Source organism: Serinus canaria, chromosome 15, assembly GCF_022539315.1.
Source record: "Serinus canaria isolate serCan28SL12 chromosome 15, serCan2020, whole genome shotgun sequence".
NCBI lineage: Eukaryota > Metazoa > Chordata > Aves > Passeriformes > Fringillidae > Serinus > Serinus canaria.
In genome coordinates this window covers 6,782,915-6,800,524 of record NC_066329.1, presented here as the reverse complement: position 1 = coordinate 6,800,524, position 17,610 = coordinate 6,782,915, and the positions used below count along the sequence as shown (strand labels likewise).

The 17,610-nt window shown below is 41.3% G+C and overlaps 1 protein-coding gene across 5 annotated transcripts in view; it reads left to right on the top strand.

Annotated features, from left to right (window-relative positions):
- Nucleotides 1-17,610, top strand: part of ARVCF (ARVCF delta catenin family member) — a 247,856-nt gene that overhangs the window by 171,051 nt on the left and 59,195 nt on the right. For all 5 annotated transcript variants that reach the window (XM_050980686.1, XM_050980687.1, XM_050980688.1 and 2 more), the window contains 2 exons: nt 5,120-5,619; nt 12,476-12,659. In XM_050980686.1, the coding sequence (XP_050836643.1) occupies nt 5,120-5,619; nt 12,476-12,659 (684 nt within the window). The remainder of the gene's footprint in view (nt 1-5,119; nt 5,620-12,475; nt 12,660-17,610) is intronic.

Sequence of the window (17,610 nt, the reverse complement as noted above, 5' to 3'; positions counted from 1 at the left end):
CTTCTACGTTTCTTTTGTCATGAGGTTTTTTCCATATTTAATGTGATCAAGAGGCTTTGACAAATAATTAGCCTGACTGTGGCAGCAAACTTTAGCTTTAGCTGTTGAGAACATAAGAAGATTGTATGAGGGCCTCTTCATAAGCAGTTACTTTTTGACATTTCAAAGAAATACTTGAACAGTTCAATAAACCTGCATTTCAGATATGTTACTGATCTGCAAGAAAATAAAGACTACAAGTAGTGCTTTGTAGTAGATGAGGGTAATTGCTAATTTCTTATTCCTCTCTATTTTTAAAAAAAATTTATTTCTGTGAAAGTGATTAAATGAATGTGATTAATTGATGTCACGTTTGATTTCAGAAAGTTAGAATGTGTAGAGCAGGTTTAACAACAGCTCTGTTGGATGCTGTTCTGTGTTACACCAACTTCCATCTTCTGTCCTGAGCAGAATTCCTGCACTGATGACTCTCTGAGCCTTTGTCTCATGTTCTTCCCAGCAGATGCTGCTTCATTAGGGAGTAGTTTAGAGGTAAAATAAAATCCTTACTCTCAGTTCCTCTTCTGGGAGGGCTTGAGTGGAGGTTTCTCATGGGAATCTGTGCTAGTGAGTCTGATTCCCTGTGTGATGAGGAGGGAGCCCAGCTGTGTCTGGAGGGGGTCCTAGGAGGGGGATTACAAGTACAGATTGTTCTTTCCAGCTCTTGCCTGCTCCATTTGATCACAGAGATAAATGCCTATTTGTGCTTTTTTTCTGTCATCACCAGCCTCATTTTAAGCTACTTATATTTCATTTTAAATTGGGGAAAAATGTGCTTCCTCACAAACATGTCCAAATCCAGATAAATGCAAAAAGGCGAATGTTCCCTCTGTTGGCTCATCATTGCTTGTGGCTGGGCTTTCTTGTTTTCTTTCATACTGAGTCTCTCCTCATGTAAGATACATCACTTCCTGCAAGAGCACCTGGCCCTTCTTGTTCTTCCCCTCACTTATGCTCTGGTTTGGTGTAAGTCAGGTTGCATAATAAATTTGGGTTAGAGAGAAGCATTTGGGGTGTACAGTATTGGCTAAATGTTACTCAGGTTTACTTATAAAGGTATTTACACATCTTTAATTGAGTTTTTTCCTTCATTTGCTGGGTTCCCTTTATTATACTAAGTGTTTTATTATAGTTTTTAAAAACATCTAATTTTACTGTGTTCTGGATGTTTTATATACAGTCCTTTCTGCAATAGAAGCAGGAAGTACTGAATACTTTTTTTCACAAAAAACATCCCCACTACTATTTGAATATTTCTTAATCATTAAATTGAAATAAGCACAGATAAAGAAAGAAATGGCGAGTTATAATTCATCTTACTGGTCTAAATAACTTCTGTTCAGCTTTTCTTGCATGGGTGATGATTTCTTCCCAGAGTGGACCATTGCATTCTGCACTTGTGTGAGCATTCCTGGGACCTCTTTTTTCCCTAAGGGCTCTGGAGCAGCTCTTGCCAGTGTTACTGTTCCAGACAAGGTATAAATTTTTTATGTTGACTAAATCAACAACAAAGCAGTTTTTTGCTGTTAAATTATCTATGCCAGAAGCCTGATTTAAGATACTGAGACTGTATTTGGTGGTCACTTCACAGTCCAAATTACTATGACCAGGAAATGACCCAAATTTTAGATGAAATACCTTTACCAATGAGTCTATTGCTGCTGGCTATAGACAGTGAGAGTACTGGTAACACCACACATGTCAGTCTCATTCTTCTTCTGGTGTTTTTTTCAGTACAGAATAAAAAGGGTTGTAATTGTAGATAAAACTTTCAGTCAGCACTCTTGGTCTACATTCACTCATTCCAGGTGTATATGGGCAGCATTAGGATGTTGTCTAGTTTGGGGCAGGATTTTATGGACATGCCTGGGCAGAACAGGGTGAGGCAAGCAATGCGGTCAGTTTGAAAAATACTTGGGGTTTTTTTCTGAGTGTCTTCCTTAGTGTGAATTCAGTTTGCTAATATTCTGGTTGCAGAAGGTGATGGATGAATGGCAGAGTTTGATGTGGTGGGAGGCAACCCGAGTCAGCTCATCCATTGGCAGTTCTTAGGTGTCTCCAGTTAAGGGGATTTTGGTGTTTTAACCATATGGCCCCTAACTCAGGCTTGTCTCAGCAGAGGATTCACTCCAGTTTTGAATCCCCCTGTGTATCCTATCAGGGAGCAGAGCCTGGCAAAAGTAGAATTTCATTCTGCAAAGTCTTTACGTCTCCTCTTCAGTGTTTGGCACAAAGTTTCCTGCTGAAATCCCAAAGCTTTTCTGGTCTTTTATCCAAAGCAGACACCAGCTGCAAACTGTAATGAATGTAACACTTGTAGAAGTTGCTGAGGATTAAATGTTTAAATCCTTCACCTGTTTACTCAAATGTGCCTATGTTGAAGCCATAAGGAAGATGATAAATCCACAAGCTCTCTCCTAGGCTTTAACTATGCTAGAATGTGTTTTGATCAATTCCCTGAGACAGGTGATTAGTGAGACCCATGGCATCCTAAAAACTCAGCTGCCTTGCTGCAGACAGACAGAAGGCAAGATGCTTGCAGTCAGCAACTCTGGCATAGCACCAGAGCTCTTCAGTCCTGAGAGTAGAGAGCTCTTGGTCTCCTGAGAGCAGTATCTGCTGAGGCTCTTGTTAGTCCTGTTATGTATCGAGTGGCTTTTCCTTCCCAGCCTAGCTGCTCAGTGATGTGGAAGTGAAAAATCTCATTTAGACTGTACCTATCTGACTCAGAAAGAGGATTTCTTTACTCAGCCAGTGTGTAAATATGTTGGTGATCAGGGTGTGTTTAATGCCCTGTTAGATTCTTGCTTTTAACTTCTTGCTCTGCCAGTCTGATCTTCCAGCCCTCTGTTAAAGGAGAGGTGATGGGCCTTGTGGCACTTGCTCTGCCTGAGCAGTTGTTCTGCTCCTCTGCAGATGACCTGTTTTGGTAAGCTGCTTCCCCTGTTGATTTTTTTTAACATTCCCTAGCCTTGATCAGTGTATTTGGTCATGTGAATCTGAAGTAGTGTGATACTTGCCGTGGCTGAGCTTTCTTGTACACCTCCTAGGCTCATACAGGATCTGAGTTTCTACATAATTTGGGGTCTTCAAGGTTCAGGTGTGCAGGTGTTTTCCTTTGCTGCCAGGTACGGTTATTGAGTTATGTCCCTGGTGCATTAGCAGTGACTCTCAACACAGTTTCATCCTCAGAGGAATGGTGGATCTGGCCAGTGTGGGCTTATTCCAGCAATTGCAGGTTTTTGGTTTTGTCCTCTTCTCTCCTGATTGTTGAGAGATGCTGTCTTGTTTTAAAGCAGGATTATGATCTTATTTAATTTTTCATTTTAATGATTGATTCTTGACCTCAGGTATTTTCACTCATATTTAATAAGTAGTGATTGACAATTAAAATTGGTGCTGTTGGTACAAGGCTTATGCAGCACTCTTTTATCATAACAGTGTTGCATTTCAAGTTCTAACTCTGAAGTTTTCTTTTGACAAATGTAGTGAGACCAAGGAGTTTTGTTTAGCAAAGAGAAGAGGATACAACATGAGGAAGACAGGCCCATCTGTGTGGTTCTGTTTGGAAGGCTTTGTGGAAATAAAGCAAACAAACTGCATCCCAAGACAGCAATTATCTTTGTGTACCTGCATGGATGAGGAGGAGAGAGAAACTTAATTGGGCAGGTGTAATTGAGGTGATGCACAGTTATCTTGTGGGCAGCTCACAGGACTGAGATGTTCTGAATTGTGAGCTACCAAGTCAAGCAAGGAACAGCTGTGCAATTATTAAAATTAATCTTCTGCTGCTTTTATGAAGTGAAAAAGAATTTAACATGAGGATGGGTTTGAGAAATGAGAGTTTGTTGTAGTTTTAGTGCTGGTTATCACAAATTTGCATTTGTAAAAACAGAATTTTGAGGAGTAGCTAAGGGGTTTTTGTTATTCCTTCTGCCCTGTGTGCATTCACAGAAGTAAATTGTTTCAGTGTTGTTGCTTTCTGCTCGGAGTGATGGAAACAGCTTTGTTCTGTAACAGAAAACACGACTGTCCAGAGAGTGTAAATTACTGTGTAGAGCAACTGCTGAATTATACATATACAAATAACTGCATCAATAAAAGGATTTCTTCAGATTCATTCTGAGTTTTGGATACTTGCCCATTTTTATCCTTTCATTCAGTTTATGGTTTAGAACAGCAATTAAAGCAACATAAAGTCAGGAGAGGCACTTTTAACATTAAAAGCCTTAATTGTACAAGACTAAGTTCAGTCTCCACCTCTGGTTGCTCTTCTCCCCAGAGCCCAGTTTAATTATCAGTCGCTTTGGGATGACAGCAAGTTCCGTTTTCTTCCTGACTTCTAATAGCCTCTACTTCAGCATGACAGCAGAAATGGTTCAATAACATCACTCAGTGCTTTAGATGAAAGATTTTAAGAAACATTTTGTAGCAATTAGAACCACTTGCTTGACTGAGCTAACTGCAATACTGAGACAGTAGCAAACCTGTCCAGGAAAAAACTGTAAGGCAAAAGGCTGCAGCTGGTTTGAAAAAATACATCTGTAAGAGGGTGGTTTATGGCAATAGCGATTAAGAGTGGTGTTTAGAGTATGCTTGTCTGAGCATCAACATGGAAATGTAGAGGAGCTTGTCAGACTTGCTGAAATATATCTGTGGTCCCTGCCCAGGCCCTGAATGCCCTTAATTAGAGTTTTGGTTTGTTGCAGAAGTAGCAGCATTAATGAAGATCAGTGTTTCCTATTAAATGTAATCCAGCTCCGTTGTAATTGCTTTGCTAAGTGACCAAAATGAAAGCGATTTGTTTGATGGCTTGCAGTTCCTGTCATCATTTCATTGCTAGCCAAACAAACACTGTGCTGGAGTCCCATCAGTGCTGAGAGCTCAGCTATGGTTAATTTTCAAGTTCCTCCAAATAAACTATTGAAAACTGTAAATATGCTGCCCCAGTGATGTTTGTGATATTAAAATATTTGCTCGTGGCTAAAATCTCCATATTGACTCAGAGTTACTGAGCGTTTAAATGTGATTTTTTTTCTTTTTTTCCCTTTCTTTGTCTTGGGACCGTTGCTCCTCTCAGGGGCTACGATGACCCCATCGAGACAGAGATGGTTGAGGAGAGGATCCCGTACCTGCACGGCGGCTACGCGGCGCCGCTGGCGCAGCCGGAGCGCGGCAGCATGGCCAGCATTGACCGCCTGGGCAAGCGCTCGCCGTCCATCGACAGCATCCGCAAGGACCCGCGCTGGAGGGACCCCGACCTGCCCGAGGTCATCGCCATGCTCAGCCACCCCATCGACCCCGTCAAGTCCAACGCCGCCGCCTACCTGCAGCACCTGTGCTACGAGAACGACAAAATCAAAAAGGACGTGAGGCACCTCAAGGGGATCCCGATCCTGGTGGGCCTGCTGGATCATCCGAAGCCTGAGGTCCATCGTAAGGCCTGCGGGGCTCTCAGAAACATCTCCTATGGGAAGGATAATGAAAACAAAGTGGCCATAAAGAACTGTGATGGGATCCCTGCATTGATCAGGCTGTTGCGAAAAACAAACGACATGGAAGTCAGAGAGCTAATTACAGGTCAGTGTCTGTGATTTCATTAAGGGATTACTCTTTAGAACAGTTCTTTCAGCTCCAAGAACAAGAATTGCTGGAGATTACCGCACTGAAGGAGAATTTAGATCACTGGCTGCAGCTGTTCTGTAGCTGGACCAAGTTTGTGGGGTGAGATCCTGACACGTGCCCATCAGGAGGTGATTGAGATCATCTCTGTGTGTGTGGTGCACTTGGGATTCCCTGGCTGCTGAGGGATGGATGCTGCTCCTTGGGTGTAGCATGCAGTAGCACATGCTTGGGGTACTGAAGCTGAAATGAGTTACAGCTGCTCCATTGACAGGTAATTTGCAGTGCATGTGCCCTCTGCACGTTGTGACCGTGAGGTAAGATATGCTGAGCTAAATCTTTCCTTGTTAATCTCTTACAAAACAATCCTGCTGCCATGTCCCCACTCCCTCATATTTAGAGAACAGTCAGTCTTGTCAGGAACACTTCCAGCCTGGTGCTGAGGACTCTGAGGCTGCATATAAAGCTGCAGCACCTCTGGGCTGGAAAACACAGATTTTAGGGAGCATAGGGTCTGCTTTTGCTAATCTGGACATGGATTTGTTTGTTGCTAAGGTTGGAAAAGGGAGAATTAAATTTCAGGTTGCTGAGTTCATGCACACTTTGCAGGGAGTTTTCAAACACTTACAGCTCCATTATTTAACCTGTTTTTATTTGAACTTAGTCTTGGGCATCATCCAAAAAGAGCAGTAAAGTATATGCCAAGTTTCAGAGTTTAGCCATTAAGTGGGAAAGGGTGTAAAAAGTATGTCAGCTCTAAAAGTAAGGAGAAAGATATTGTTCTTCAGTCTCCCATAAATCATGAGAAGTGAAATGGATTTCCCTTTCTCTTCTCAGAAGCTGCAGGAGATGTTTGGATGGAGACCAGAGCAGTTCCCATGTATTTCTGTGCCAGAACAGAATTTGTCCTGAAAGCTTTGTGAGGATGAAAATGGGTCCAGGGCTGAAACTGTTTAGCTGCCTTATCAGTGTTGGCTTGTGCAGGTAGATCCTATTGCAAACATTGATTAAGCCATTAGAGGTAAACATCATAATTCTGTAATTTCCTCAGAAATTATAGTAGCTCTCTTTAAGTTTTTACTGGTAATCATAATTCTCTGAGATGAACAGTGGCCTTGGGTGTTCCATCTGTTCTTCCACAGCCATTACAGGCTATTTAGTAAACTAGGTCTAAATATACAGTGTTGAAACTAGCAGAGATACTTTTCCAGCCTTTTTCCAGTGAGCTGGCAAAGGAGAGCTGTCTGTTTTGTCAGAGAACCTCTAAGTAGCACGTGCTGGTTGTGCTTTGAGAGCTGTCTGTGCTCTGCCTCAACATGGAAACTGTGCAGGTGGTATTTATATTCCATTTGTTGCACTCATTTAATGCAATGACAGACTTTATTTTTTTTTTAATAAAGAATATCTGTTTATCTACTGTTCTAGTTTAATCAACACTCATTTCTGGAGTGCTGAGAAGCAGTAAATTTATTTCCTTAGATTCAAGAAAGGAGAAGCCAGTCTATAATTTACTCTGAAGGAATATCATTATAGTGCTAGGTAGTAATCAGTCACTTCTAAGATGGCAAAAGCAAACTGGATGTTTTTTCTTTTCACTGTAAACAGCGATTGCTTTGACTTCCTGTTGCTTAATTAGCTTTAGAGTTCAAATGCATTTTATTTGGCAGTAGTTTTTGCCAATTAAATGTAGTATTTTTGTTCCACCTTGGCTTTTGTTACTTAGAGCTCTTTATTTCCCCTTATTCAAAAACACCAAGAATACTAAGGGTATTAACCTAAACAGATGTCCAGTAACAGATGATGTACATTTAATCTCCACCTAACCAGGAATAATTTCATTCCCCTTCTAAAATGATATCACCAGATCCAGTGTGAGACATTCAAGCATCAGCACAGAAAAGAAGAATATTCCAGCAATGCCTCTGTGCCTGGTGCTGCTGTACTTGCAGTCTGTGTTCAAAGCTCTGGCTGATAATGTGGAATTGTCCATTTGTAAAATGAGCTCCAAAAGTCAGCAGAGAGAAACAAGAGCCAGCTTGAAGTGTAGAGGGAGCATTCAGGCAGGGCTGCTGCAAAAGGTGTTCTGCAGCCTCAGAAATGCAGATCACAATTCCAATGTTCTCATGGTAGCAATCGTGACTTCCTATCTGGGTGCTTTTCCCTAGTGATAACCCAAAGCCTACCTTTGCCATGAAAGATTTTCAGTTTGTCTGGAGTGAAATGTCTGGGGACTTCATCAGCAATGCTTTAGGAAAAAGAAAAATACAGCAGCATACAGCATTTGTGTTTATTTCTTTTAACGGGCTCCAAATTCAAGTTTGCTATGACACATTGATTTTTCTACAGTTTAATCTTTCTTTAACTCAATACTGGCTGTTTTTCAAAAGCTCAGTAGTAATCACCAGCTGGTCATCCCAGCTAAGGACAAATGATAAAATAATCCTACTTTCCAGAGAGATTTAAGTAATTTAAAGAAGTTTAAATAATTTAGTTGTCTTAATTCAAGAGCAGTTCTAGGCTTGGAAGTTTTGCTTCTCTGGCTGTGAAACACTGCCTGCAGGACAGGAGGTACCTGGGTGCACACAGTAGGGCACCCTGTTTGAGGCAGGGCTTTCAGGCAAAAGAGACCATTGCTCCCATCTAATGTGAGAGTCAGTCCTTGACAGCTCCATCCTTCTCCTTTGCTTGGTGATCAGATGCAGCAGCCACAGCTGGGTCTGGTCACTGTGTTAATGGAGTGGGGAAAAAGCCACACCAATGAGTTAAAAACAGCCAGGAGGTGGATGCAGCCTTAAGGGAGAAATCAGATGTGTGGCATCAGTGCTGAACCATCAGTCTGGCTGTGCTAGGATTGTGTTCCCTTGAGCACTTCCCAGCATACACGTTTGGAGAAGTTAGACAACTCTTTTGACATAAAATTTTGGAAACAGGCAGAGTATACTGATACACCACTGCTGCCAGATCAAGCCAGTCTGTAGATTTTTTTTCTTACTGATAGCACTGGTTTTAGCAGAATTTGAAAAATTTCTTTGGGTTAGTGTCATCAGTGTTTTACCAGGTGTGCTTGACATACCTGCAAATGATGTCCCTTGAGGTCAGAGATCTGTGAAGTGTCCAAAAACTGTCTTCTAAACTCAAAGATACATTCATAAAATGCCACAGATCTCACTTTCTTTTTGACATGCAGAGTTACAAAATGTTTCCTAGCTACTGTACTGAGAAAAGCTTGATTTAAGTGTTAGAGTGTCCATAAGTTAATCATGAGTAGAGCTGTGTTGAGAAATACTCCATAAAATTCTTCCTTCATTTCTTGCTAGGCTTGTAGCTGTACTGCTGTACTTTCAGTGGATCATTTTCTTGAGAAAAATAGAGAAATGAGGATTAAGCTGATAAGAATTAAATCTGTTCTGATTGGGAAAGCTACAAAAGTTTTCTCTTGAGTGATAAGGTTTTTGTGGAGGAAATGTTCCCATCAGATATGCAAGACCAAAATTCTATTACATTCTTTGAAAAGCTATCAGAAATTGGTAGCTTTAATGAATAATTTTGTTCTTTGTGAGAATGTTGGAGTAATTTTGTTGTTTAATGACATTGCACTGATTTTAAGTGGTGCAGGACATGATTCTTCAAATTGGTTATAATTGAAAAATTATTGACCTTCAAAATGCTCTGCAGATGAAATATTTTGATCTAATGCTGGAATAGCAACTTGCAGATAAAGCAGCTGGCTCAGAACTCCAGCTCCTGGGCACTGCTGTGTGCAGAGGTCCTGTCAGCTGCTCAGACCTGGACTCCTCTTTGGAGAAGTACCCTGCTCTCTTCAGCTTGCTCATCTCAGATGAGCTTTCTCCTTCCGTTTTCTATTCCAGGGCTCCTCTGAAGAAGGTCCTTGTCCATGGTGTGTTCTGTCACACACTAGCTTACATTGAGGTGCTCAACTTGACCACTGCTGAAAGGAGCACAGCTCCGATCTTCAGGACTTTGATACAAACAAGTCTGTCAAACAAATGCCCCTGGACCAACACGCATCAAGAATTCCTCAGGGAATACATTGCAGAGTGCTTATTTCTCCAAGTGTAAACTGGCTGGTATGGACCACAGAAAAGGAATTAAACAGCTTCTAGTTTCTTGGTGATGTAGGATTTTTTTAAAATAAAAGCCTGTAGTTATTTTCCCTGCTTAATATGTTGAAAAATCAGGGCTGATGCTTGAAGCTAGAAGTACATAAGGACATTACTCACAGTATTTATGAATAAAATACAGATTGCTAGTCATCATGTTCATCTTCTGAAGAGCAATACTTCATCTTTCTCTTAGTCCTAAAACTCATGCAGTCTGTGGTCAAAAAGGCCAAGGCTTGTAGTGAAAGTGCATGGAAAATTTAGATTTGTGTTGCCGTGTTAGTGACATCTGTGCACCTTGTGCTGCTGTTTAGTGACATGATTTCTCCTGAGTGCTGTTCATTTGAATTGATTAGAGTTTTAAAAACAGTATTTCCAACTTGTTGAAACATTGCTGTGTTATGCTAATAGTAACAGGGAATGAGATTTAAAGATGGATGTCAAATTTACAGCAATTTTTTTTCCCTCCGATTTTTTTTGTGCTGCTAAATGCTACAGTTGGACCTGAATTTGTTCCCTTAACCTGAAGGCTGTCACTAGCAGTGACTTTTCCATAGAATTTGTTTTCTCTAGCACAGAAAGGATGCTTGGATTTAGAGCTCTTAGTTTCATAATTTTGAACAAGAAAAATGTGCTGCCAGTGTGTTTATTTTCTATATCCTTTCCTGTGAAATATTTTCCCCATTAAGTCATTGTTGAACCCGAAACTTTTTCTCTGTCTTTGGAACCACAGGACTCCCTTATCCCTGTCTATCTTGTGCTACATTTATTTCAAGTGCTGTGCATTTTCCCTTGCTAAGTGCTGGTCAGCAGAGGGATTCTTTTGCATTTCCTTATGCAACCATCAAGGAGAATATTATAAATTTAAGTGCATTGACCTTTTGAATAATTTCAAGTGTTTGCGCTAATTTTTTAAATTGTAAGCCTGTCTTTTATTCTTATTCAGTTTATTGTTTTGTATGAAAGATTGTAGAGATGGGAGGCAGATGAGAAATTGAAATCTTGTAAAATGCTGGGGGAGTTTTCATCAAAGAGGGCGCAGGAAAGGTTCTGTGTAACTCCATTCCCTTTGCCTGGTAGTCACTCAATGAGATTTACAATCAAATTGTGTTTGCCCTAAATAGTCCATAGTGTAAGTTACAGCCAGCCCCTTGATAAAAATTCTGTGTATGTAGAGGAGCTGTTCCATAGGGGCAGGTGGTTCTCTTGGTCAGGGTGGGGTTGCAGCACTAAAGCTGATGGTTGGATGGGCAGGTTGGTGCTGCAATCCAGTCAGAACTCTACTGAATCCACAGTTACGTTTAGTCTCTTGAAATAACCTCTAGTGAATGAGAATATAGGAAGAGTTTGGAGGTGGTGATTTTATTTTACATGCTGTGGTTGAAGGTATTGAAGTCTAGACACAAATCTCTAAGTCTTAAAACAAGCAAAAGGTTTTAGTACTGGAAAAAATTCATACAATCCTGTAATATTAGAGGTCTTGGAAACTTTGTAGGTATTCTTGACTTTCTACTTACATACCTGCCTTGGTCTTAAGTAAAATTTGCCTTTGTAGTTTCACTCTAGAAGTAACAGATTACATCGCTGCTCCAGGAAAGATTTAATGGGGCTGAAACAAAAGGTTGCACTTCTGTTGTTCTGTTGTGGGTTTTAGATGTATATACAATGAAGTGGAGATTTACAGTATGCAGTGTAATCTGCACAAGTCCATAGCTGTTGTAACACAGGGAGCCTCAGGTTGATATTTGATCAGTTCAGGAAAGATTCCATGTGTGTTTTGGGAATCTGGGTTTTCTGTTTGGGCTGTCTGAAAATTTTGCTAGAACTCACACTTTTTCTTGGAGACCAAAAGCGTGTGTCTGGCTCCCTCCAAGTGTTGTTACTGACAGTTCTCAGATGGTACCAGGCTGGGTCTCTGCAGAAATTCTCTCTGAAGTGAGCGTTCTGTTTTAGTCCTACTCTGATGAGTAATAACTGTCAGGACACTGATACAGCCTCTGCTGGGAGGCTCTGTCACTCATCTAACACTGGGTATTTTGCAGCTATAAAGCTGTTGTTCTGTTATTTGGTTTTGATGTTTGACTTCTGTCTGCTTTGGCTCATAATTGAGGTAAAAATGAAAAGACAGTGGAGTTCTGGTTTCCAGCTTCTTCAAGAAATCATATGTTTGTGGCACCAGGAGATTTGAACACAGATATTGCTTGTGACAGAATAATGTGAAAATAAATAATAGAGAGGAGACTTGAATGAAATATTATCTTGTGCAGAAGATAAGCATAAGATCAGTGATCCTCCAGAAATTCATCTCTCCTAGGATTTGCTCAATATACTTTGCTTCACTGGATGAATTTTTACTTTTTGAGGCATAGTTAGACTTGAAAGTGTAACACACTTTGTATACAGCAGAAAAGTCCTATTAATCTCCAGTAGTACATCACTTTTATGTACTCTGTGTAGGGCTTGATGAGTTCAACAATATCCATGTCTTAATAAAAGTGCTTTCGTGCTCTGTTGAAGAAGCTGTGGGATTTTCCCTAAGCTGGTTCTGGTCTGGGATCTCATCAAGTTGTTTCGCCTTCTTGTTTAGTTTTATGATTTCACCTTCAAGCACTTCTCTGTGAATCCTGTGATTCTCTTTACCCTACAGATTTAATACAGTTGTTATATTCTGGTTATTTAATAATCCCCTGCAGGTACCCTGTGGAATTTATCCTCCTATGAGCCCCTGAAGATGGTCATCATCAACCATGGTCTGCAGACGCTGACCAACGAGGTGATCATCCCCCACTCGGGCTGGGAGAGCGAGCCCAACGAGGACTCGAAGCCGCGCGACGCCGAGTGGACAACGGTCTTCAAGAACACCTCTGGCTGCTTGAGGTAAGGCACAGCTGGGGATTTCTTTTCCCTATCATTTCTTGGGGTTTTTAGTGAAGAATTTGAGCTGCTGACTGTTTAGGATTCTAAATGTTCCTTCTAAAATTCCTTGCAAAGGAGCCGTTTCTGGTTTCATACTGTGTTTGCAATTCTGAAAGCACCTTGAGAGCAGGACAGCTCATGCTAAGAGCTGGAGTCAGGAGGAGTCCTTACGCAGCCTGAAAAACTTGAAGAATCAACATTGCCTAAGCACAGTGGGTCTCATTTTGCTTTTCTTTTGAGAAAAAAAAGTTACACTGAGTTTAGATTCTTCAGCTTTGTGATGAAGTCAATTAGTTTGAATAAAACTAATAAAGATTTGGCATGATACCTTCTCTTGCTCTTAAATGTATTCCTGTCAGATTTCTACTGATTAATGCATCTTGTTGGTTCATTTCTGTTTCTTGGGCTTGTGGTCTCTAAATTGTAATAACTATTCCCCCAAGTAACTTCACAAATGAAGAAAGTAATGAAAAGTGTTCTGGAAGGGCCCATTACTGAAATTATTTGCAGTCCCACTGGAAGCTGAGGTCCTTTAAGCAGACTCCAGACATCATAGGTTTTTACTTACTAGTGTCTCATTTCTAAGGGTGTTCTGCAAGAGGCAATTAGTCATGGTGGGGGAATAAAAGGATTATCTCAATGAATATGAGATTCTCCAGTAAGTGTAGACAATAAATTGGTCATTAGTAGACTAGCCTAATCCACATCATAAAATTTTATTAGTATGTGGATCCACTCAAACTTCTGTACTCCAGGGTATCTCTTGGTTTGTTGGTTGGTTGGGTTTGGGCTTTTGCGGGTTTTTTAAATTTTAAAGTAAGGCACTGGTTTTACAGGAAACTCAAAAGCTTGTGTCCTTTTGGACATTGTATTCTTAAAGCCTATGAAGAAGGGTGTGTAACACAGTACTGAGATGTTAGAGAATTTAAGCTTCTGGTGTTTCAAAGTGGTCCTGATTCACCCTGAAATGCATCAGGCCAACACCCAGTGAATGGTGGCTGCTTCTGCTGTTGAAGGGGGAAATGTCTTTCAGTCCTCTCATCTCTGGTCTCTGCTGTCATAGTCAGGAGGCACTTAGTGCTTCCTTGTGGAAAATTTGAAGGTTCCATCAGATGTGGGGTGAGGTGCTCTCATGCTTGACTGAGGCTGCCTAAGGTAGATGGGGATGTGAGAGCTGGAAAAGGTAATCTGGGAAAGGTCATCTGTCCATGTCTGTGCTGAGCCATGAAGACAGCAGCCTCTTGCATAGGAACTGAGGAGAACTGCCCTGCTGTCTGCCCACTTTGTGCAGTGAGGTGGGTGAGTGCAGGAACAGGACAGGTGCAGGAGCAGGTGGGTATGAGCTGCCTTTCAGCTGATCATGCTTCCTGTTCCCATGTCAGGGATATGATGCACACTGTTTGTAGAGCACTTCCAGATCTAGGGCTCTAAATGGACATATCAAAAGTAATTAACATTAAAACTGTTGGAAATTATTTTGTGTTGTGTGTTGAAATCCTGTGCAGCTCATCTTTAAAAGCAGCAGCAAGATGTGATAGTTAACACCAACAGGGAATAAATTGTTGCAGCCATCTGTCTGACAGACATCAGTGTTTAAAAACCCCTTTGCCTACGCTTCTCTCATTGACTCAGTAGCTGGTCCTAGAAATTCAATTTTCCACGAATGGAGCTTATTGCAGGCTGCAAACTGTTCACCAGTTTGATATTTAATTGGGAGGTTAGGCCTCTTGATTATGTGCCAGCCTCCCTTTGTCCCCTTTGGAAGTGAGCCTCAGGTGTGGGCTGCGTTGTCTCCCAAAATAACTGGAACAATCTCTGAGCTTCTGAGGTTTCAGGTGTCCTTGCAGTTTAGGTATCTAAGCAGAACACAGGCATTGTCATGCAGCATGGCATTCATTTCAGTATCATTTTTTCAGTTAATGAAGTTTATCAACAGATGTGGGTGAGTTTGTTCCAAAGTCAGTGATTCACAGCATGAACTGCAAGTTAATTATTACTTGCTTTTCTTTTTTAAAACACTGCTTACTCATCTTTACTTTGTTCTTAATCTAGGTTTCTCCTTTGATAATGTGGAGCCATGGAAACACTCGTTTCAAAATAATTAAAAACAAGTAATTAAAAAAACCCACACTACAATTATTTAGCTTTACCTCTTCTTCAGTTCCTGGTCCATCCCACTTTCCTTTCCAGTGTTACCCAGTTTCCCCTGTGTAACTTGTGTCTCCCTCCTCACTTTGGGGGTTCAGGTGCTGGTGTGTGTGCAGGCCTGAGAGGGTCAGGGTGAGCTGCATGGTCACCTTGGCCCAGTGCCTCAGGGTGGGTTGAGAGCTGCATTAACAGCAGGGGTAGTGTGGTGTGGCAGGCATGTGTGGGATGGAAGGATGCTTCAGCTGCAGGGTCAGTAACTGGGGCCAGTACCTGCACCAGGGCTTGGGATTAATTTACAAGACAAGAGCCATGGTCCATGCACTCTGCCCCTGGCTGGAGCTGAGGTGGCTTTCTGGCTTTCTGTAGCCCTGATTTACCCACTTGCTGAAGTAACAAAATTCCCACTGTGATGCTGGATACTTTGGTTTGTGTGGCCACAGGACTTGCACCAGCAATGGATCTACTCTTTAACTGTGTCTGATACTGAAAACCACTAGACCTGGTCATTTACAAGCTGGAAATCAGAGAAGCTGCTCACAGTTCATCATCAGAAAAGCCATTCAAGAAAGCTGCTTTGCCATGTTATTTCATTCTGGGGTTACCTGGGACACTCAGTGGAGTCCACTCCAGGCTACTGTAGCTGACTACTCACACAGAGCCAGTGGGAATCCAAGGAGGAAAAGGCCACTGGTGAAAGTCTTTATTGGCTGTTGTTTATTTCTCAAGTCAGACCCTCTCCAGTGACTGTGCCCATTGTAGGGATATTTTGAATCCTGGTATCATCTGGAACACAGCTGATGGGTTCTGTGTGCCATCTCACTCTGCACTTGACTTGCCAAAAACTCTTCAAAGAAATGTATGGGGGAATCCTGTATTCCCCTTTGGAAACTTAGCAGCACATCCAATTTGCAAAGTATGATCTAATAATGAAATTTATTGGATGCTCTTTTATAATCTTGACCACTTAAGTTTTCAGAAACTAATGCAAGTGATGGTAATTTTGTCTTCATTCCCATCCTGAGATCAGGAAAAAGATGCTTCCTCTTACATTGCTGTTTCTCCAAGGGTAGACACAGTATGATGAATAGATCTGCAATATCCATAATCACTTTACTGCTGCAAATGGTCACTGGCCTTGTGAGGGATGCTGCCCTGTGTGTCATTTATAAAACAGGGGTATTCTTGTATTCTCCTGAAGCTGATAAAAGAAACATGTATGGTAGAAATCTAGAAAGTAACAGTAAAAGACAAAGCAAAGTGGATTTTTGGTTAAGAAGCAGTAGGACTGGGGAAGAAGTAAGAAAGACATTTGCTTACCATAGGAGAATCATTAAGTATGTACAGATGTTCCTTCATTTCATTTACAGTGCAAGTTTTATGTCTTCATGTTGTATTTTATTTTTTTAGGTATGTGGAGAATGTCTCTTCTAGTTACTGCCTTTTTTTTTTTTTAAACACCTAAATCCTTACTGGGATTTGCAATCCAGAAGCATTTGTCTTCAAATTGCACTCCTAGTGAAATAGTGGAATTATTTTGGTGCATCTTCATGAGGCCGTTCCATGATCCTTCCTACAACTTTTACCCAGACACTGAGGTGCTTCAGGAAAAGAGTATGAGTTGAGCTCTTGTAGGAAAGATGGATCTGTGGTTAATGAACACCCAGGCAGTACCAGAGACCTTCCCTGGGTCCCCTGGTTTCTCCTAAGGTGCTTCCCTGCTTTGCATGAAAATTGCTGCATCTGTGGGTTGGAGCACTGTTGCAGTCACATCATCTTGTTAGTTGTCTGTGGAGATACCCACCATGATTCCTAGTTCTCTGGAAGCAGTAAGGATTTTAATGGTTTAAAAATTAAATTCATTCTGGGCTTAATTGCTGGTTTCTGCCTAATTACTTTTAATTCTCTCTTGGATTTTTTCACTTATAAGAGGACAGAGTAGAACTTAGTTCCTAAATTGCCAACTTTCTAGCCTGATTCCTGTGCTAAACTGACCTGCTGTCAACAAATGTTAAATGAATTAATTTGCATAGCAAACAGATGCAAAGTGCTCCTTTTTCCAGGGGTACCATCTGTAGTTGCAGGATTTCTTGTCAGTTCTCCAAGTACACAGAAATTCGCATTCACAAATATCCTCAGGGTTCAGAGCCCTGGCCGAGGTGTATGAACACAAACAAACTGCACCCACCTGACTTTCCCTAAAAACACACATTCTTCATCTGGAGATTACACAAAATAGCTTGTCCGACATCAGCCCCTCAGAAGGGAAGGGACAACCTGGTGGCTGGAGCTGTACCAGGAGATTTGACAAGTGTGGATTTATTTGCTGGTTTGCTCCTGCACTGACATAATTACAGGCAAGATTAATGGTATAAACCTTTTTGTGGTCTAATTTTTAATAGCCCTGTCTCCTTCTGGCTTTGGTGAGGTTGAGGCTGCTAAGTGCCTTAGGGGATCTAGACTTCTCTGATCTTCAATCTTCTGTCTTTAATGTGGGACTGGCACCTCGGTATGTACCTTCCCCTGAAGTTGCTGTAAATACCAGGAGTTCAAGGATTCTGAAATGGTTCATCCTACAGACTTCAACTGGGAATAAGCAACTTCCTTAGGTGTAAATTAAGGGTTTGGTCCCATGGAATCAACACCTGAGAGGTTTGGTAAACGTGAGATACGATGCTTGAAGACATGGTGGAAGGACTCAGGGAATTCAGAGCCAGAAATATGCTCCACTAGGCTGAGAAATGATGTAAAAGTATCTGCAGGCTCC